Here is a 23,259-nt window from a genome sequence, read left to right as displayed (position 1 = left end):
GAGACGCAAGCAGCAGAGGTACGCAGCTGGGTGACCGTTAGGAAGGGTAGTGGGAGGAGTGTCAGGGAGGCCAGTCCTGAGTTGGTAGACCCTAACAAATTTGCCGAGTTGCAGGTTGAGGGGGATATCAACTCAGGGGTGGCAGTGCTGGAGCATGCACCCTCCCCCAGCTGCCAGGGGAGGGACGGCTCCAGGAAGAAGGGGGGCCATAACTCAGGAAAGGTTAGAAAGGTTGTGGTAGTTGGGGACTCAATTATCAAGAGGACAGAGAGGGCAATCTGTGAAAAAGATCTCGTGAACTGAACAGTTTGTTGTTTACCGGGCGCCCGCGTTTGGCATATCGCAGATCTGGCAGACAGATTGTTGTGTGGGGCTGGGGATGACCCAGCGGTCATGGTGCATGTGGGCACTAATGACAAAGTTAAAGGTAGGTGGAGGATCCTTAAGAACGATTTCAGGGACTTAGGTAATAGATTGAGGAAAAGGACCTCCAAGGTGGTTTTCTCTGAAATACTGCCTGTACCTCGAGCCACACAGGAGAGGCAGAAGGAGATTAGGGAACTTAACAAGTGGCTGAGGAATTGGTGTAGGAAGGAGGGGTTTGGGTTCCTGGAGAACTGGGCTGACTTCTCAGTCGGCTACCGGCTCTTTAGTAAGGATGGGCTGCACCTTAATGGGGACGGTACAGCTCTTTTGGGGAGAAAGATGGCCACCAAGTTGAAAGGGCTTTTAAACTAGGAGACGGGGGGGAGGGCTCAGAAGTAGAGTCAGTCAGGAGGGAGCAGAGGACAGAAGGCAGTTGTAGGGTCAGCAGCGACAGTAGGTCCACAATGTCAATTGGCAGGTCTGTGCGGGAAAATCTCAGACCAAACAGGAGTAAACATAACCGCCAATTGCGCTTAACTTCCGTAAAACTAAGAGGGGTATATGCTAATGCCAGGAGCCTAGCTAATAAAATGGATGAGTTGGAAATGTTAGTACATGAGGAGGACATAGACCTTGTGGGAATAACAGAGACTTGGTTCGACCCCTCACATGACTGGCTGGCCAATATCCAAGGGTATTCGGTGTACCGGAAGGACAGGGTAGGAAAAAGAGGGGGAGGGGTATGTCTCTATGTCAAGAATAATATAAAGGTGATAGAGAGGAGTGACATTACGGAAGGGATGAGTATGGATTTAGAATCTGTGTGGGTTGAACTCCATAGGGAAGGAGAAAAGGGAAAGTAATTGTGGGGGTTTGCTATAGGCCACCTAACCAAGGGGAGGAGGTAGAGCTGGAATTTTTAGCACTTTTGGGTAAAGTGGCAAAATTGGGATCAGTCATCATATTGGGGGACTTCAATTATCCCGACATTGACTGGGAAGAGGGGACTACACACTCACAGAAGGCCCGTCTATTCACGGAAACCTTACTGGATAATTACATGTCACAGTTGGTGGATTCCCCTACTAGAGAAAACGCAGTCCTGGATCTATTGCTCACTAATGACCCAGACCTAATCTCGGAGGTAGGAGTCCAGGACAACCTGGGCTCTAGCGATCACAGGATGATCACATTTAGTATAAATAACAATATAGCAAGGCAAGTGGGGAATATAAGAACCCTAAACTTCAGAAGGGCAAACTTTCCAAAATTGTACTCATTGATGGAAAGGGTAAACTGGGACCAAACCCTGGGATCCCTGACCACAGAGGAAAAATAGGAATGCTTTAGGAACATATTAAGCAAAGGCATCTCGCAGTGCATTCCTATGGGAAATAAATTTAGAAGAGACAAAGCCAAACCTGGCTGGCTAAACCGTAGCGTCAAAAAACTTATTAGGGGGAAAAAATTGGCCTTCAAGAAATATAAATCAGAGGGCACAGTATCGACTTTCCAGCAATACAAGGAGGCAAATAAGAAAAGTAAACAAGAAATCAAAATGGCTAAAATCAACTTTGAGAGACAAATAGCAGAGGATAGTAAAAAAAAACCCAAAGAAATTCTTTAAATATATCAACAGCAAAAAAACTAAGGCAGAGCATATTGCACACATAATTAACAATGATGGGAGGATGGTTACAGAGGACACTGAAAAAGCAACCGTGCTGAATGCTTTTTTCTCATCAGTCTTTACACAGGAAACGGAGGGGTACACTGACCATGACTGTATGGAGTACACTGACCATGACTGTATGGGGTACACTGACCATGACTGTATGGTTAGTAGTAATACACAGGACTTGCCACTATGGCTAACAGAGGGTGAAATCAGGGAAAGGCTGGATAAACTTAACACAAACAAATCACCAGGTCCGGATGGCATACATCCGAGACTACTCAAGGAACTCAGTAAAGTTATATCGAGACCACTGTTCCTGATCTTTGCTGACAGTATTAGGACAGGAAATGTACCAGGGGAGTGGAGGAAAGCTAACGTGATTCCGATATTCAAAAAGGGCCAGAGGCATATCCCGGGAAATTATAGGCCTGTCAGTCTGACATCAGTAGTATGTAAACTTCTGGAGGGGATGATAAGGGACTATATCGTAGAGTTTGCTAAAGACAACAGCATCATCAGCAGTAATCAGCACGGGTTTACAAATGGGCGTTCTTGTCAAACCAATCTCTTAACATTCTACGAGGAGGTGAGCTGTGAGCTAGATAGGGGGAGACCAGTGGATGTGGTGTACTTGGATTTCGCTAAGGCGTTTGATACAGTTCCCCACAAGCGCTTAATTTATAAAATAAGGTCTGCAGGTATCGATAGCAGGGTTTGCTCTTGGATACGGAATTGGCTTAAAAGGCGTGTCCAAAGGGTAGTAATAAACAGCGCATACTCAGACTGGTCTGGGGTGGTAAGCGGGGTCCCCCAAGGCTCAGTCTTGGGACCAACCTTGTTCAATTTATTCATAAACAACATTGAGGTCGGGATCAGGAGTTCAATATCAGTTTTTGCAGATGACACAAAATTGGCCAGGGCAATAACTGCACAGCATGAAGCAGATATCCTACAGAATGACCTGGACAAAATTACAGAGTGGGCAACGACATGGCAAATGAGGTTTAACGTGAAGAAGTGTAAGGTTTTGCACTTGGGGACTAAAAACATAAAAACACAATACACGTTAGGAGGGGAACCCTTGGGGGAATCAAAAATGGAGAAGGATCTGGGAGTCTTGGTTGATGATAGATTAGGCAACAGCATGCAATGTCAAGCAGCAGCTGCCAAAGCCAGCAGAATATTAGCATGCATAAAGAAAGGGATGTATTCCAGAGATAAGACTATAATCCTTCCACTTTATAAAACTCTGGTCCGACCGCATCTGGAGTATTCCGTCCAGTTCTGGTCGCCAGTCCTCAGGAGGGATGTGTTGGAGCTGGAGAGAGTCCAGAGAAGGGCAACTAAACTAATTAGGGGATTGGAGGACCTTGACTATGAAGAGCGTCTACAATCGCTCGATTTATTCTCCCTGGAGAAGAGACGTCTGAGGGGGGACATGATAGCAATTTATAAATATCTTAATGGGGATCCCAGCTTAGAAAAAAAGCTGTTCATTCGAAGGGATTGCATGAGGACTCGAGGGCATACAATGCGATTAGAGGAGAAGCGTTTTAACCTCAGGCAACGAGGAAGGTTCTTTACTGTTAGGGCAACAAGATTGTGGAATTCTCTACCACAAGAGGTGGTTTCTGCGGGTAGTATGGTGGCTTTCAAAAGACTCTTAGACTTACATCTCAAGGATCAGAACATTCAGGGGTATGTGAGATGATTACAGCCACACACACCTACACAGGTTGAACTGGATGGACTATTGTCTTTATTCAACCTCACCTACTATGTAACTATGTAACTATTTGGAAGAAGATTCATCAAGAAACACATGGGAGCATATGATAAAGAGGAGGGGCTGTTGTGGAAATGTTATTAATATTTGTGTGGACGTTTCTTTAGGATGTGTTTTTAGTTAAATTGCCATTATGTCTCCCAGTGTCAGTTTACCGGTAATCGATATGTGCAGCGAATATTGCTTTAACTGGCCTTGAGGAAAGACCTGTAGTTTTGGAAACCTTCCATTAAATGGAGACTGCATGCTACTTGTAGCCTGATCATCCCTATCGGCGGGCGCTCTGAGCGGCTATCGCAAACAAGCAAGTGCCGGTCCAGATCTATGGCAGTGCAATGCTAACTCCACCGTGCAAATGTATATCAGCCAGCCAGCCGGGGCCCCGGTATTCATTATCGTTTTCATAAGTATCTGCCTTTTTGCTGGAATAATGGCTGGTAGCTTTCTATTATTCTTGATCGGCATTATTGAAATACTGCTGCTATTTTCCTTTGCAGATATCGCACCATTTGCTGGAATAGTAGTATAATCACTATCAAATATGATTTTTATGAACTATATTGTATAGGATTCACTCTAACAGGTTATGATGGGAGTGCATGCACACGTATTAGCAGGGAAGCGTTCATGAGATACACGCTAGTTTCATTGTTTAGTGTTTGGGTTTCATTGTTAGCAATAGTGCATGGTTGCTCATGCACGCAACGGGGGGAAACTCAGGCACGCGGCTCCGCTCGTGCATGAATATATACTCCCCTGTTATTTAATGGCTTACTGTTGTTCAGTAGTTTTCTGTTCAATGGCTTGATGTTAATTGCCCACTGTTCAATAGCTTGCTGTTTAATTGGCAACTTTTTAATGGCTCTTTGTGGTTCAATGGCCCGCTGTTTAATAGCTAGCTATTCAATGGCCTGCTTTTCTATGACCCACTGTTCAATGGCCCGCTGTTGTTAAAAGGCTTGCTGTTGTTCACTGGTTTGCTGTTATTCAAGGACTCGCTATTGTTCAATGGCTTGCTGTTCAGTGACCCTCTGTTCAACGGCTTGCTGTAAAGAGGGAAGGTTATGGAGATGAGGGGCAGGGTTATGAAGTAAAGGGGGAGGGTTATGGAGATAAGGGGAGGGGTTATGGAGTAAAGAGGTAAGGTTATGGAGATGAGGGGAGGGGATATGAAGTAAAGGGTTCGGGTTATGGAGATGAGGGGTGGGGTTATGAAGTAAAGGGGGAGGGTTATGGAGATGAGTGGTGGGGTTATGAAGTATAGGGGGAGGGTTATGGAGATGAGGGGTCGTGTTATCTAGATGAGGGGTCGGGTTATGGAGTAAAGAGTGAGGGTTAAGGAGATAGGAGGTTTTTAGAGTAGAGGGCGAAGGTTATAAAGATGGGGGGGTTTGATGACCCACTGAGGAGGACTCAGGCAGGACCAACCATGCTTGGAATTTCAGTGCAGTGTTGTCAGGTCTGTACAGGAAGTTGACAGCTCCGTAGATTTCAGGCAGATCAGCCGATATACGGGATCTCTACGGGATCTGTTGGGTTTTATTTTACACAGTTCTGATGAGCAGATTAGGACTTTCCATCAATGCACCAACCAGATCCCTAGTCAGACATTGGGGTGCTAGAAATGTTATATTGGGTATCACAGTGCATTAAAGGGGTGCAGCAGAGTTCACCCGGCCCTAGCTGAACTGCCTCGGGGCCCTAAACACAGAAAGGAAAATTACTGGCTGGATAGAAATTGAATTCTGGTTGCTGGGCAGTAATGTTATCAGGAATGTTAATCCAATAATTACACTTCTAATCACACGGATCTTTATAGAAGCCGAATACAACCACCAGATGGAAATTCCCCAATTCAAAGACATTGACACTTATAACGATTTGGGAGAAAAGGTAAAAAAAAGATTTATGACTGATCACAGTATTAAACAATGAGATGGATGGAACATGGAATCCATGAGCATTCTCAGCCTTGGTAGAATATAGGAGACGCCGATCACATAGGGCTTGGCCCTGACACACGAGCAATGCCTGTTCACTGAGGTGTGGATGGCACACGGCACATATCAGCACAACGTGCCATTCCACCTGATAAGTTAATGGCGCACTTCACAGATCCAGATGTTTGATAGTGTTGCATTTTGTGAGGACATAATGAAGGACCATGAGAAGAAAGGAGACCACTATCTAGAGACTTTATTATACAGTATAGGAGAAGTTTATATACAATATTCACACATGGAGTATCCTGCATGAATGGATGAAGTTTGCCGGTTTGCAGTCTGTGAAGGCCATGAGTGCAGCAGGAGGTTCCACCCGTCCCTGAAATAATGGACTGTCTCACTTTCAAAAGTGGATTACAAATTGCTACAAAACCCCCCTGAGATGGTACTGCAGACTACAACTGTGTCCTCCAGTGTCCCCAACAAAGAAAAAGCCTACCACCATTACCGCCTCCTGCCACCATTACCAATTCCTGCCACCATTACCAACTCCTGCCACCATTACCAACTCCTGCCACCGACATCAAGGACAAAGTTAGGAGATCCCCCAGTACAGTGACACCAACATCCTGGACAAAGTGAGGGGTTCCCCCTAGTATAGTGACACCAACATCCAGGACAAAGTTAGAGGATCCCCCCAGTATGGTCACACTGACATCCAGGACACAGTGAGGAGTTCCCCCCAGCAAGGTGAAACCGCCATCCAGGAAAAATTTAGGGGATCGCCCAGTATGGTGACACTGACATCCAGGACAAAGTTAGGAGGTCCCCCAGTATGGTGACACCGACATCCAGGACAAAGTGAGGAGTTCCCCCCAGTACGGTGAAACCGCCATCCAGGACAAATTAGGGGATCCCCCCCAGTATGGTGACGCTGACATCCAGCACAAAGTTAGGAGATCCCCCAGTATGGTGACACCGACATCCAGGACAAAGTGAGGAGTTCACCCCAGCACGGTGAAACCGCCATCCAGGACAAATTTAGGGGATCCCCCCAGTATGGTGACGCTGACATCCAGCACAAAGTTAGGAGATCCCCCAGTATGGTGACACCGACATCCAGGACAAAGTGAGGAGTTCCCCCCAGTACGGTGAAACCGCCATCCAGGACAAATTTAGGGGATCCCCCCCAGTATGGTGACGCTGACATCCAGCACAAAGTTAGGAGATCCCCCAGTATGGTGACACCGACATCCAGGACAAAGTGAGGAGTTCCCCCCAGTATGGTAAAACCGCCATCCAGGACAAATTTAGGGGATCCCCCCCCAGTATGGTGACACCGACATCAAGTACAAAGTTAGAGGATCCCCCCAGTACACTGACACAGACAAACAGGACGAAGTGAGGAGTTCCCCCAGCACGGTGACATACGTTGCTGCATGTGAATGTCATGCTATTTATTTCCAGAGAGAAAATCCTGGCAGCATTGTGCAGATACGAGAGGCTGCAATGTGGAGTGTAAGAGGAGACGACATCAGGTGACCGGGTCACGTGATCAGGAAATACCCAAAATAGAGGAGTAACAGAACAGGGTTGGAGGAGGGGTGCAAAGAGGGGATGCATGGAATCTGCAGTGTTCTACTCTATAGGACATTCTATGTGTTAGATCTGTCTGATGACCCTGATCCAGCAAGGACAAATCAGACTGCTTGTTATTCCACACAGTCCCAGACAGGTAACAGACTACATCCTAACCTAGCCCCTAACCACTAATCCTAATCTACACCCTAACCCAAACCTAGACCCTAAAATAGTGACTAAATATGATGAATGGTGTATGATAATCCAGTCCATCAGAAAACAAAGTCCATCAAACAATATATCCATAAAAGTAGTGATATTCCGTGTCAATGTAGTTTTACGGGCATTTAATCAGACACCACCAAGTGCTCCTCCACCAAGATAAGAAGTGCAAACTCACTGGACCAATATGCTGTCTTATCAGGACAGTCAGTGCGTATTAGATAAAGCCAGAAAGATCAGACGGGAAGCGATCTTCTTATTCCTCCAAAGGACAGAACTCTCCTCAGATGTTACATCCAAAATAGGTGTGAGAAATGACCAGGAATAAGAGAAAAGAGATCCCCTCATGGTGTATTATTTATTAAAAATAGCAAAAGTAACTAATACAAGCTCAGTATAAAATAAATAGAGATCTATGCAGTGCAACGGTGTACAAAGCATGTCCATGTAAACAAAGGGCCAAAATTAACATGACATCGCTGAACCAATGTAGCCACATGGCTATATATGGGAAATGACATTGACTATTTTTGGTCAATGATGTCAACTTGGAGACTACACCATACCACCTCAGGTATGGCTGGGCAGGAATATTATATACTGCAGGGTGTGGGGGAGTATCAGACCCTAATCAAAGACAACAAAAATAAAGACGAGGTATGGAAGGATGACCCCTAGATGACAAAGTGAAGGCAGGAGCTGTGAGGTCCCGGGGGTCACAGGAGCAGTACTGGGGTTACAGGGATTCTAGGAGAAGACAATCACTGCTGGGTGTCACATTTTGAAGGGTTGTGTGTTACAATGTCATATCCATGTGTTGTGTTTTATTATTAGGTGTGTGCCTGATGGGAGAACTAGGCTGGAGAACTCTACCAACGGTAAGTACATGAATCAAATGGAAGATAAAATGTCTGATGTTTTTGCCACTATACTCCATGCCAGGCGGACATCTTTCTGGTCTTCACTGCTCAGACTGTTGAACACATGGGAGGTCCTAATGCCATGGAGTGGCCTGTAAAATACGAGCATTTTGATGTACCTGTAAATTCCATCTCTTGGAGTACAGGACGCTGGAAATGTATTTACTGATGTACCTGTAAATTCCATCTCTTGGAGTACAGGACGCTGGAAATGTATTTACTGACCATGAATTATATGCTGTTACCTTCAGGTAATTGGGAAAAACTTTGCTGGGGCTGGGACGCGCCCCCCCCCCCAGTTACGTGGCCAGGGTTCCTGTCCACCAATGGCAGAAATGCCCCATATTGGAGAGGAGAGATGTCGGCTCTCGCAGACTATATACACAACTTGGGTACCAGCAGATATTGGTTTGGGGATTTTAGATACCAATGCCCCATTTAATTTTCCAACTGAGAATTGGTTTGGGTAAAACCCTTAGAACTTTTTCTCCATTGGAAATGAGAAAAAGACTTCTTGTGCCTGAGGCTGACTAATGCCTGGTAAACACAGGCCGAATATTGCCCAGTTCAACAAAAACCGGCAAACATTCGCTCGTGTGTACAGCAGCCTGCCTGACAGAAGCCGGCTGAATGTCTGATTTCTGTACAATGGGCATGCCAGAAAAACATCTGCCAATTGGCATCAAGTGTGACTGGTGTATTCTGGTTGGAAAAGTGTGGGGGGGGGGGGGGGGCGATTGGCAGACATACCTTCGTACCTTTGAGAAGGGCACCTGGATGCAATGAAAGGACCTTTTTGGGTGAGAAAAGGAGGTAGTAGATGTAGTATTAGTAGGCTTTGAATGTTTTTGTGGGTTACAAGTACTTTCCTCACAGTAACTTCCATAAGATTATACTTTCTAGCGCACGTGTCAAATCCAGCCTGCCGGGCCGCTTTATGTGGCCCTTACACCTTTTCTGGAGCTGCGGCACCCCCCCCCCCTCATTTCCACACCAGAACAGAACTCTTTCGCTAGATCCTGGGCCTCTCCCACCCCTCTCCACCTCCCTTGGTCTTGGCATTCAGCTGACTCCAGCCCTCCTTTGATCCTCCTGCAGACCCTGCACTTTCTGCTCCCCAGCTCCACCCCCAGCTTCTTCCCGGCAGTAGCACAAAGTAAAGGGGTGCACTGTGAAATGGGGGGGGACTCTTGTCTTCTGATGAAGGGAGGACTGTTTGACATCTGATGCAAGAGACGATGGGATGCTCTGGACATCTGGTCTTACAGATACAACCGGCAACTAAAATGCTAGTGTGGCCCACAAAGAAAATTAGTTTGACACCCGTGATCTTCAGCATCAACAAAAAATAAGACAACGAAGGCCATGAGCTGCAATTGTTCCAGCAGAAAAGAATCCTCAAATACAGGATCATTTCTCTCTTCATATGTCCAGTTAGCTGCCATCTCACTAAAGGACGGAGCCACAAAGGCCACTTGTAAGGCAGCACCAGCGAGAGCAAAGGATGCCTTCCACAGAAGGTTCATGTCAACTGAATACCTAAAGGAGGAAACATTTTCAACAGGAACAGTGAGAATCTGGTTAAGAACAGAAATGGAAGAATCCACCACCGGAGCAGACCATTTGTTGATAAATTCCTGTCCCGCAGGACGTAACTCAGCAAAGAGCTTTGTGGAATAAATACCTTTCCAGGAGATCTGACCAATCCTCATGGTAAGCACAGTTATTTGTGGAATAAATACCTTGCCAGGAGATCTAACCAATCCTCATGGTAAGCACAGTTATTTGTGGAATAAATACCTTGCCAGGAGATCTAACCAATCCTCATGGTAAGCACAGTTATTTGTGGAATAAATACCTTGCCAGGAGATCTGACCAATCCTCACGGAAAGCAGTTATTTGTGGAATAAATACCTTGCCAGGAGATCTGACCAATCCTCATGGAAAGCACAGTTATTTGTGGAATAAATACCTTGCCAGGAGATCGGACCAATCCTCATGGAAAGTACAATTAACTTAGAAGAGGAAAAGTCTTTTGGATTTTGTCAGTCATTAAGTGCGCATGGGCAGTTTAACTGCCCAATGCCCCTTTCACACGGGTGGACCGATCGGGTCCACCTATCAGTTTTTTTAGGAGGACGCCAGCAGACCATCCATTGCCCTTTATGGAGCTGCAGGTGTCAACGGACATGTGTCCAATGACACCAGCCGACATCCAATGGTATCTGCTAAAAACACACGGATGGGGATCCGTCTAGCGGATCGGACCAGATGGCTGCTACTTCGTACACGGACAGACAGTCCACTTACATCTGACCGCTCAGAGAAAAGAGGGCTGTGTCTGCTCTGCAGAAGAGGAGCAGACGCAGACAAGCCACCCGCCTTCTCACCATGGATCAGTGGATAGATTCCCCATTGAGCAGGTGGACTCTTAGCAGAGCCCACCCCTTGTGAAAGGGGCCTTGTAGACTAAGGGAGCCCACCCTATGTGAAAGGGGCCTTGTGGACTAAAGCATCCACTAAAATGGAGTTAGGATTTCTGGCCATACGTTGGGATTACAACAGCAATGGTTCAGCAGACCACAATAAAAGCACACATAGTGCTACATGGCGGGCCCACTGAGGAAGAGGGCTTTACCAATGGCCTCTATTCTTCTGTCTACCAGGTCCCTAAACAGGGGTAAACCATCCATGGGTGTCATGAGGGTCTTGTTAAGGCATGACCTATTAAAGGAACTGCCCACTCAAAAGAAATCCTCATTCAGATACTGCTAAGTGAATCATTTTGGAAAAGTACAACTCTTCTCCAGTTGAGGACAAGGGGGCCTCGCTAGGGGGAGGTCAGAGGTACAGAAGTGACATTTTGTCTTCCCTGGCCTCAATAAGTCCTGGGATTCTGCCCATGAAATGTGACAATGTGGCAGAAGATTCCTCTGTGTACAGGAAAGAATAGGCTTGGGTGGTGGATGGGCCAGAAGAATGGTCAGAGATAGGCAGGGAGTCAGACTAGGGACAAATGCTACTCCAGCCCCTATTGGATCGAAGCGCTGAGTGTCAGAAGTCCGCCTTACCCTTCATCTTCTGATCGGCCATGCTTTGTGAGAAGGTTTCCCCAGACTTATAACTGCTGCTGCCTGCAGTACAGAGGGAGGAGAAGGCCTCAGTGCCAACCGCTTGTAGACTGGTGTAGTGCGGTGAGACTGCATTGCTGTACCAGTGAAGGAGAGCAAGGGACGTCCCTGGTGGGAGCGAGGTATATAGGGGGACATCCCTGTTGGGAGCGGGAGGGGGTATATAGTGGAATGTCTCTGGTAGGAGTGGTTATATAGTGGAATGTCCCTGGTGGGAGTGGTTATATAGTGGAATGTCTCTGGTGGGAGTGGATATATAGAGGGATATGCCTGCTGGGAGCGGGAGAAGGTATATAGGGGGATGTCCCTGGTGGGAGTGGTTATATAGTGGAATGTCTCTGGTGGGAGTGGGTATATAGGGGGATATGCCTGCTGGGAGCGGGTTTATAGGGGGTCATCCCTGCTGGGAGGGGGAATATAGAGACGTCCCTGCTGGGTGTGGGAAAGTTTATATGCTGGGATGTGCCTGCTGGGGTGGGAATATATAGGGGGATGTCAATGGTGGGAGTGGTATGTAGGGAGATGTCCCTGGTGGGAGTGGGAGGGGCTATGTAGGGGGATGCCCCTGCTGAGAGCGGGGTGGAGTATTTAGGGGGATGTCCTTGGTGGGAGCTGGAGAGGGTATATTGGAGGATGTCCTTGCTGGGAGTGGGAGGTCTCTGGTGGGAGGGGTATGTAGAGGTGGTCTCTGGTGGAAGCAGGAGGGGGTATATAGGGGGATGTCCCTAGTGGGAGGGGGTATATAGGGGGATGTCACTGGTGGGAGCAGGAGGGGGGTATATAGGGAATGTCACTGGTGGGAGCAGGACAGGGTATATAGGGGGGTGGGGTATATATGGGGATGTCCCTAGTGGGAGCGGGTATTTAGGGGCATATTCCAGATTGGAGAGGGTATATGGGGGGGGGATGTCCCTGGTTGGAGAGGGTATATAGAAGGATGTCCCCGGTGAGAGCAGGAAGGGACATTTGGGGGATCTCTATGGTGGGAGTGGGTATATAGGGGGATGTCTATGGTGGGTGGGGGTGTATAGGGAGATGTCTATGGTGGGAGTCGGTGTATAGGGGGATGTCTATGGTTGGAGGGGGTGTATAGGGGGATGTCTATGGTGGGAGTATAGGGGGATCGCTATGGTGGGAGGGGGTGTATAGGGGGATGTCTATGGTGGGAGGGGGTGTATAGGGGGATCTCTATGGTGGGAGGGGGTGTATAGGGAGATGTCTTTGGTGGGAGTCGGTGTATAGGGAGATGTCTATGGTGGGAGTCGGTGTATAGGGAGATGTCTATGGTGGGAGTCGGTGTATAGGGAGATGTCTATGGTGGGGGTCGGTGTATAGGGAGATGTCTATGGTGGGAGGGGGTGTATAGGGGGATCTCTATGGTGGGAGGGGGTGTATAGGGAGATGTCTATGGTGGGAGTCGGTGTATAGGGAGATGTCTATGGTGGGAGTCGGTGTATAGGGGGATGTCTATGGTGGGAGTCGGTGTATAGGGAGATGTCTATGGTGGGAGTCGGTGTATAGGGAGATGTCTATGGTGGGAGTCGGTGTATAGGGAGATGTCTATGGTGGGAGGGGGTGTATAGGGGGATGTCTATGGTGGGAGTATAGGGGGATGTCTATGGTGGGAGGGGGTGTATAGGGAGATGTCTATGGTGGGAGGGGGTGTATAGGGGGATGTCTATAGTGGGAGGGGGTTTATAGGGGGATGTCTATGGTGGGAGGGGGTGTATAGGGGGATGTCTATGGTGGGAGGGGGTGTATAGGGGAAGGAAGATGCACATAACCAATGGTAAGGACTGATGATCTGGCACCCACATGACTAATTATTTAGGTTCCTATAAATGGATGTCGGAGAGGACACCTCGTGTGTGGAAGGAAGAATGGATTCTTGGATTCTCAGATAAAGAACAGTCAGAAGACAATCCAGAACAAAACTTGTGCGTTTTATTGATCCCAAAGAACAATTTCTGGGCAAATATATGTATATACCGTATATATCAGCTTTATCCACCTGTATTTCCATACTGCTAGAAAAGAGTCCTGAGGCACTATGTGTATTGCTTGTCCCTACACAAACATACGACAGTCCTGAACAGCAAAACCCTGAATGACTGACAGCAGCTCTCACTAATAATTTAATAAATATTTGGTTTGCATGAATAAATTCAGTGATTGAAGACCGTTTGCAGCAGTTCTGAGGAAGCAGCATAGCCTGGAGGCGAAAGGTCAAGTGTTTTCCCTGCATGCAGTCTTTATTATGAAATGCCCCATTCTCTCCACCCCCCACCCCACCCAGTGTCCCAATTCACATTGCTTGTGTCATCTTCCCTTTTATTGGTAGTGGTTTGTTCCAGGTCCTCGGGGGGAGAAACCATTTATTAGATTACATGAGATGGTGTACCACTGAGACTCTGGCAGCTTTTGCCAAGTCCCTCTCCTCTTGCCATGTCCATTTCCAGATAATCCACCGGCATTTCCGGTATGTTTTGGCACCGAAGGGTTTCCTCCTTCCTGCAGAGTCCCATCTTGCAAGGCCTCACCAGCGCCAGGAAGAACGCCCCGACAGCCATTCCAGCAGCACAAGAGTAGAAAGCCGACCCGTAGTTTTGGCTCCAGTCTACGAGGACTCCTGCAAGTGAAACACAAACATCCACCAATGAGCGACGCTTTGGGAGTAGTGCTTGGAACAAGCAATGGTAGAACCCAAAATATCCCCCACCCCCAACTATACAACTGCCTAACACATGGAAACCATCACATCTGCCTGATGCCTCTATATATAGCATTCATTATAGAGCAGAGGAAAGAAATTCTATCCATCTACCTTCACAGGGGACAGCTGAGACACAAAGGGGGTGACCAGGCAAGGTGTACACAGTCCCCCTCTTTCTATACCTTTCTTCTACAAGAACTAATGAAAATGTCTACTCAGAATTGCAGGCGTTGCTTAGTACTGGAAGAAAATTGGAACACACCATCCTCTGATTAGGACATGTCTGCAACACGTCAGCTGGTATGACCCCTGTGACAGGAGTCACTTTGGTTGGGGGGCTGTCGAACCCAGATTACTTAAGAGGGGCCGGGGAAGCTAGACAAGGAGTTTTCTGACCTCTCTTATGTCTAAGTCACATTGTGTCTATTAGGGACACCGGGTGACCAAGAAGCCCAGTCTGGCCTGCCCAAACCAGACTTCCACAGACTGATCGGCTATGAGAGCTCCATGTGCCTTGCCGGGACAAACTTACAAACTATGTGGAACTTTGTCAAGGAAGCTGCCATGATGGATTGTCTGTTTGGGACTTGTTACCCGACTAACTCAGGCACAGACCGATTGGAGGTCTGGTATCTGGTTAGTCTACCTTTGGGGGGGTACGTGGTTAGTCTACCGTTGGCGGGGTACCTGGTTAGTCTACCGTTGGCGGGGTACCTGGTTAGTCTACCGTTGGCGGGGTACCTGGTTAGTCTACCGTTGGCGGGGTACCTGGTCAGTCTACCGTTGGTGGGGTACCTGGTTAGTCTATCGTTGGTGGGGTACCTGGTTAGTCTACCGTTGGCGGGGTACCTGGTTAGTCTACCGTTGGCGGGGTACCTGGTTAATCTACCGTTGGCGGGGTACCTGGTTAGTCTACCGTTGGCGGGGTACCTGGTTAGTCTACCGTTGGCGGGGTACCTGGTTAATCTACCGTTGGGGGGGGTACCTGGTTAGTCTACCGTTGGGGGGGTACCTGGTTAGTCTACTGTTGGCGGGGTACCTGGTTAGTCTACCGTTGGCGGGGTACCTGGTTAGTCTACCGTTGGTGGGGTACCTGGTTAATCTACCGTTGGGGGGGTACCTGGTTAGTCTACCGTTGGCGGGGTACCTGGTTAGTCTACCGTTGGCGGGGTACCTGGTCAGTCTACTGTTGGTGCGGTACCTGGTAGGTCTACCGTTGGTGGGGTACCTGGTAGGTCTACCGTTGGTGGGGTACCTGGTTAGTCTACTGTTGGCGGGGTACCTGGTTAGTCTACCGTTGGCGGGGTACCTGGTTAGTCTACCGTTGGTGGGGTACCTGGTTAATCTACCGTTGGGGGGGGTACCTGGTTAGTCTACCGTTGGGGGGGTACCTGGTTAGTCTACCTTTGGGGGGTACCTGGTTAGTCTATCATTGGTGGGGGGGGGGGGGGGAGCTATGTGACGGCACTCACCCTCACTGGGAGTGAAAGACAGATACTTAATGGTTTGTTTGGGGTCCCACTTGAAGCAATCCAGAGAAAAAGGATGAGAGACAAAAGAGAAAACGAAAGGGGAAAAAGGAGACAAGGAAAAGATTGATTGCTTCAAGTGGGACCCCAAAGAGAAAACGAAAGGGGAAAAAGGAGTCAATCTTTTCCTTGTCTCCTTTTTCCCCCTTTAGTTTTCTCTTGTCTCTCATCCCTCTTTTTCTTCTGCTCAGTGATAATCTGGTATTTGATAGATAGCAAAGAATTTTGAGTTATCATTTCATACTAGTGTTTTATGATAAATGTCTCCCATGCTCGCCGGTGAGAGGTTGTTTTGGTGGCTGGGCCGGATGGGTTTGATCCATGGTGACTATTGCTTTCAGGTGAGGTCATCCCTTCCCCACTAATTATTTTCTATGTGTATTTATGTGTTAGTACAATTATTGTTGATCAGAGAGTTGTTATTATGTTTATTACCACCAGAGCATGCGTATTTTCTAAATCCTCCCGAAGAAGCGGTTTACACAGTGAAACATGTTGAGGGATATAAGCCTGGATTCTTGTATTGTCCTTTTGGGATAACCAGTATTGGATGTTTGTGTGCATTTTTGTATTAATGTTGGGATTTTAACTTGTTTTGAATAAAAATTGTGAAAAAATAATTTTTTCTACATGTTATGCAAGTTTTATGGTACCGGAAAAATCAAATTCAACATTTCCTGTCCCTTCCCCCATTCCTCTTGGACCTCCCTGGGGAGGATTGGTTCTTGTTCCCGGTTTCCCGTATCCGTCTATTCATGCTGGATGTTGGTACCTTTAACCACTTGCTGACTGCTCACAGTATATTTACGTCGGCAGTCAGCCCCTCACAGGCAGAGCGACATAGTACTACGTCGCTAGCCTGCGAGGCTCTGGGGAGGGAGCGAGCGCACGCTCCCGCGCGGTCACGGGCCCCCCCCGCGCGTGTGACCGGCGGACCCGATGTCCGCCAGTCACTCGGTGATCGTCGGTGGAGAGGGAGAAAGGCAGGCGGCTAGTGTAAACAAGCCGCCTGTCATTCTCCCCTGTGTAGAAACAATAATCATACGATTCTACTATGTAGGACCGTTGATCATTGTTCCTACACCTCAAGCCACAGCCAATCACAGTTAGAATCACGCCCCTAGGGACACACACACAGCCCCTCCCTCTCAAAAAAGTTAACCCCTTCCCTGCCAGTGTAATTTTACAGTAACAGTGCATATGTATAGCACTGATTACTGTAGTAATGTCACTGGTAACCCCAAAAGTGTCAAAAATGTCAGTCAGGGGTCCGATCTGTCCGCCGCAATGTCGCAGTCCCACAAAAAAAAAAAAAAAAAAAAAAAAAAAAAAAAAAAAAAAATCGCAGATCGCCGCCATTACTAGTAAAAAAAAAAAAACCACAACAAAAATGACAAAAATCTTTCCCTTAGTTAGTAAACGCGATAACTTTTGCGCAAAAAAAAAAAAAAAAAAAAAAAAAAAAAAAAAAAAAAAAATCGCACAGGTGATCAAATACCACCAAAAGAAAGCTCTGTTTGTGGGGAAAAAAAGGACGTCAAATTTGTTTAGGTACAGCGTTGCACGACTGCGCAATTGTCCGTTAAAGTCACGCAGTGCCGAATCGCAAAATAGGCCCTGGTCAGGAAGGGGGTAAAATCTTCCGGGGCTTAAGTGGTTAATAATATTTCTCAGGCTGAATTATACTAACCATAGTTAGGTTGAAAAAAGGCACAAGTCCATCCAGTTCAACCAAGGGAACGCCACAAAATCCTACAATCCGATACCCACAGTTAACCCAGAGGCAGGCAAAAACCCCCAGCAAAGTATGATCCAATTTGCTCCAGCAGAGGGAAAAAAATCCTTCCTGATCCCCGAGAGGCAATCAGATATTCCCTGGATCAACTTTACCTATAAATGGCAGTATCCACTTCTATTATGTTTACTTTAAGAAAGGCCTGGATTCTTTCCTAAGTAATCTACTAAGCTGGCCAGAACCACCTCTGGAGGGAGTCCATTCTACATTTTCATAGCTCTTAAGCCTAGTACAACGAATTTCCGCTGACCGGTCGTCCATCTTTTGTCCAGAGTGGTGTCTTGGTTGGAATGTGCTGTAGACTGCACACGAATTTTACCACACGACAAAATTCTACTTCAGAAGTGATGTCATGTGTTGGTTTGCTCTCTTTGTGTTCTTTCTTCTCTGAGCATGCCCAGTCTTGCTCATAAGATTTTTCCCTGTCGAAATCTGTACTGACTGCACGAAAATCGGCCGTTGTGTTGACGGCCAACAAAAATTTTATAGTCTGCACACCAGATTTTTTTCGGCCGAAAAGTCGGAGTCGGCTGTCGGAAGCACCATACTAACAAGCCGAAAATCCGCAGATCGGTCGTCGGACGAAAATTTCCGGCCAAATTTCGATGCGTGTGTACGAGGCTTTACTGTGAAGAAACCTTTCCGTATTTATATATGAAATCTATTTTCACTAAAGAGCTCTCATATGGCTGAAGCCCAGATAATATAGAAGAGGTCCTCTCCTCTACCACCATGGATCTCCAGCTAGCCCCTCTCTCAGGGTTGAATTCTAATACTCCAACATTTTTTACGTCTGAAAAGGGATTAAAAATATGACCCTAGTGATTCTTACCTCCAAGCGGTGGTCCGGCCAGGCCAGCAACACTTTGGATAAAAACATAGACCCCGACTCCTGATGACATCTTCTCAATGCCAACAATGTCTTCCTCAGCCACCAGAGGAATATGGGTGCCAGTAACTGTCCCAAGCATGCAACCAAAAAAGACGCTGCACACCACCAGCCCCCAGAAGGTACGTGCAAAGGGGAAAGCCACCAAAGCCAGGCACAGCAGAATAACAAAAATCAGCTCAATGTAAAGTTTTTGGATAGGCTTTTTGTTGAGTATCCAACCAGCACCAATCCTGCCAAAGACCTCAGCGATGGCCATGGAGGATAGCATGTATGCAGACAAGTCCTTCGCTATCCCTAAGCTCAGACTAAGAGGGATGATGTACAGCGATGGTGCAAAGAAGCCCAGTGTGGCAAAAAGCCCAAAAAGAGCATAGCATATAAAACCCGGGTTCTTCAGAACCGAGAAGTCTAGAAGAGGAGGTGCCGGCTTCGCCTCTACATCCAACTGCTCAGCCGGCTTCCTCTTCTCTGCCACCACATCTGTCCTTTTCTCAGGGGTCCCGTCACCCGCTACATTCTTTCCTGAGGTAGATACTTCAACTCCAGAATCAATGGAGTCCAGAGAGGTCAGCGTCTGCTCGTTCTCCAGCATGTAGCTGCTCTCCAGGTTCTGGCTCTTTAAAGACTCTTTGGCTTCTTCACGAGGATTGATGGCTTCTTCTGGAGGTTTGATGAGAATGGGTCGCAGTAAGGCTCCACAAGCCACAATGTTCAGCTGCAGAGCCCCCACCATCAGCAGGGAGTACCGCCAACCCACATGGTTGTTTAATGCAGTTATAGCTGAGGAAAGAAACAGAGAAACATGAGAAATGAGGACTAAATATCCACCTCCGACCCAAACAAATATCCACCTCCGACCCAAACAAATATCCACCTCCGACCCAAACAAATATCCACCTCCGACCCAAACAAATATCCACCTCCGACCCAAACAAATATCTACCTCCGACCCAAACAAATATCCACCTCCGACCCAAACAAATATCTACCTCCGACCCAAACAAATATCCACCTCCAACCCAAACAAATATCTACCTCCGACTCTAACAAATATCCACCTCCAACCCAAACAAATATCTACCTCCGACCCAAACAAATATCTACCTCTGACCCAAACAAATATCTACCTCCGACCCAAACAAATATCCCCCTCCGACCCAAACAAATATCTACCTCCGACCCAAACAAATATCCACCTCTGTTAGCTCAAATCTCGTCAGGAGGCAATTAAAAGATGATATACGGCCCTTCAGTGGCTAACCCCCCTAGATAGTGAATTTCCCCTCATCCAGCCGGGAGTTGTGACGACACATAGCACTCAAACTTAGCGCAGACACAACTGATTTTATTGCAAGTTTAGCTCGTATTTAAGGCAAGTTTGAGCGGGAAAAAACTGCTTTAAACTGGTTTACAATTTACCGGTCAATTTGACAATAGAACATGTCTCACAGAAACAGTACATGAAAGGCTTTTGTTTTCTCTATGCATCTGTGTCAATATGAGGTATCTTGTATCTGAATCTGTGTTTTGTGGCAGAGTCACTCTGTCTGTATTCAGTTGTCATGTGTTAATGCAAGCAATTGTCAAATGTGTTTAGGTGGTGTCCGTAATTTCCATGCGCAGACTTAACCCTGTCAAGTGTCCAAATGAATGAATGAAAAGGTGTTTAACATGTCGTCTAAATGCAAAACACAGCTGTCTGATGTCCAGAGCCATATCAATGAGTGTCAGTCTGGCTCGTTACCATGCAAATGCAAGGGCCCACACTCCATCACAGAATGGGCATAAACTGAAATATATATGAAATATAATAAGGCATGTTAATACAATCTTTCAACCTCCGACCCAAACAAATATCTACCTCCGACCCAAACAAATATCCACCTCCGACCCAAACAAATATCCACCTCCGACCCAAACAAATATCCACCTCCGACCCAAACAAATATCCACCTCCGACCCAAACAAATATCCACCTCCGACCCAAACAAATATCCACCTCCGACCCAAACAAATATCTACCTCCGACCCAAACAAATATCCACCTCCGACCCAAACAAATATCCACCTCCGACCCAAACAAATATCCACCTCCGACCCAAACAAATATCTACCTCCGACCCAAACAAATATCTACCTCCGACCCAAACAAATATCCACCTCCGACCCAAACAAATATCCACCTCCGACCCAAACAAATATCCACCTCCGACCCAAACAAATATCCACCTCCGACCCAAACAAATATCCACCTCCGACCCAAACAAATATCTACCTCCGACCCAAACAAATATCTACCTCCGACCCAAACAAATATCCACCTCCGACCCAAACAAATATCCACCTCCGACCCAAACAAATATCCACCTCCGACCCAAACAAATATCCACCTCCGACCCAAACAAATATCCACCTCCGACCCAAACAAATATCTTCCTCCGACCCAAACAAATATCTACCTCCGACCCAAACAAATATCCACCTCCGACCCAAACAAATATCCACCTCCGACCCAAACAAATATCCACCTCCGACCCAAACAAATATCCACCTCCGACCCAAACAAATATCCACCTCTGACCCAAACAAATATCTACCTCCGACCCAAACAAATATCTACCTCCGACCCAAACAAATATCTACCTCCGACCCAAACAAATATCCACCTCCGACCCAAACAAATATCCACCTCCGACCCAAACAAATATCCACCTCCGACCCAAACAAATATCCACCTCCGACCCAAACAAATATCCACCTCCGACCCAAACAAATATCTTCCTCCGACCCAAACAAATATCCACCTCCGACCCAAACAAATATCCACCTCCGACCCAAACAAATATCCACCTCCGACCCAAACAAATATCCACCTCCGACCCAAACAAATATCTACCTCCGACCCAAACAAACACATAAAACGAAGAAAATTTCATTAAAATCAAACTATAACGTGATATAACCTGTAACATGAGATACGACTGACCTCCCCCACCGGTGATACAATCTGTACCATGAGATACGACTGGCCACCCGTAATATAATCTAGTTAATGAGCTACAACTGACCACCTTCCCCCATGATGCAATGTGTACAATGAGATATTACCGACCCCTCATGATAAATGTATAGGAGAATACCTACCTGGAGCAAATGCAAAGACGGCGAAGCATTCTCCGGTGGAGGCGACAGCGGTGACCAGCGATCGGCGTTTCTCGAAGTACTGGGATAGGATGGTGACGGTGGGGAGGAAGCTGAGACAATAACCCAATCCTGAAAGAGACGAGACCTATGTACTGATACTAAGCCAACTGGAGAGCAGAGACATTCACCGATCCATCAGAGACACTCACCGATCCATCAGAGACACTCACCGATCCATCAGAGACACTCACCGATCCATCAGAGACACTCACCGATCCATCAGAGACACTCACCGATCCATCAGAGACACTCACCGATCCATCAGAGACACTCACCCTTCCATCAGAGACATTCACCGATCCATCAGAGACACTCGCCCTTCCATCAGAGACACTCGCCCTTCCATCAGAGACACTCACCAGACACCAACCCGATGGTCAGGTACATGTCCACCACATTCCGGGCAAAGGAAGCCGTCATCATCCCCAGGCTGATGAGGAATCCCCCGAGCATGACAACTGGCCGATGGCCAAAGCGGTTACTCAGCACGGTAGAGAGGGGAGCTAAAAGGAGAGCCAAAACATGAGTAGAGGGTGAGAGCACACAGCGCCCCCCACAGGCCAGCCTATTATAACTGACATACCAGTGAGATCACACAGCGCCCCCCACAGGCCAGCCTATTATAACTGACATACCAGTGAGAGAGCACACAGCGCCCCCCACAGGCCAGCGTATTATAACTGACATACCAGTGAAGGTAAGTACGAAGACACAGATGGAGATGATCCAGGAGATCCGGCTGTTACTTTCGTCAAAGTACACCATCAGATCCTTGAAGAAGACGCCAAATGACTTAATGACGCCATACGTGAAAACCTCCACGAAGAAGAAGGCCACCGCCACCGCCCAGCCCCATCCCCCGTCAGGCACTTTGGTATACACATTGGCACCCGGACAACTCCTTATGGCCGTCATCGCGGTGTCTATAGAGGAAGAGAAAATATCAATCGTTATACAGAGAACACTACAGAGGACTGGACACAATATATATCCCCCCACTCCTCTGTATAAGATATTCCCTCCCCCCAACCGTTTATATCATGTGTACTCCTCTGTATAAGATATCCCCTCCCCCACCATATACATCATAGTTAGATAGTAAGTCAGGTTGAAAAAAGACACAAGTCCATCCGGCTCAACCAAAAAAAAAAAACAGTATTGAAAACCCAACCATACAATCCCCTATACACAATCCTATACCCGCCCCAACCATACAATCCCATATACACAATCCTATACCCACCCCAACCATACAATCCCATATACACAATCCTATACCCACCCCAACCATACAATCCCATATACACAATCCTATACCCACCCCAACCATACAATCCCATATACACAATCCTATACCCGCCCCAACCATACAATCCCATATACACAATCCTATACCATCCCCAACCATACAATCCCATATACACAATCCTATACCCTCCCCAACCATACAATCCCATATACACCATCCTATACCCGCCCCAACCATACAATCCCATATA

The 23,259-nt window shown here is 47.1% G+C and overlaps 1 protein-coding gene across 1 annotated transcript; it reads right to left on the bottom strand.

Moving 5' to 3' along the window:
* Window positions 1–13,551: 13,551 nt before the first annotated feature.
* On the bottom strand, window positions 13,552–22,695 carry SLC16A6 (solute carrier family 16 member 6). The gene is made up of 5 exons (XM_082272344.1): window positions 22,450–22,695; window positions 22,120–22,263; window positions 21,701–21,829; window positions 18,497–19,336; window positions 13,552–14,256 (listed from the first exon to the last, which is right to left on the bottom strand). Exons 1-5 carry the CDS (start codon window positions 22,673–22,675, stop codon window positions 14,006–14,008), a joined length of 1,590 nt encoding a protein of 529 aa, XP_082128470.1. The 5' UTR covers window positions 22,676–22,695; the 3' UTR covers window positions 13,552–14,005.
* Between the last annotated feature and the right edge of the window lie 564 nt (window positions 22,696–23,259).

This window comes from Pelophylax lessonae, assembly GCF_965119305.1.
Source record: "Pelophylax lessonae genome assembly, chromosome: 11".
Classification (NCBI taxonomy): domain Eukaryota; kingdom Metazoa; phylum Chordata; class Amphibia; order Anura; family Ranidae; genus Pelophylax; species Pelophylax lessonae.
The sequence above is the reverse complement of the archived record's forward strand: the minus strand, read 5'-3'. Positions and strand labels throughout refer to the sequence as shown.

Coding starts and splice junctions, on each gene's coding strand:
- SLC16A6 (XM_082272344.1), bottom strand. CDS start 22,675: ATGACGGCCATAAGGAGTTGTCCGGGTGCCAATGTGTATACCAAAGTG. Junction 22,264..22,449: donor CTTCGTACTTACCTTCACTG/GTATGTCAGTTA, acceptor CTCTCCTTTTAG/CTCCCCTCTCTACCGTGCTG. Junction 19,337..21,700: donor CGTCTTTGCATTTGCTCCAG/GTAGGTATTCTC, acceptor TTCTTTCCTCAG/CTATAACTGCATTAAACAAC.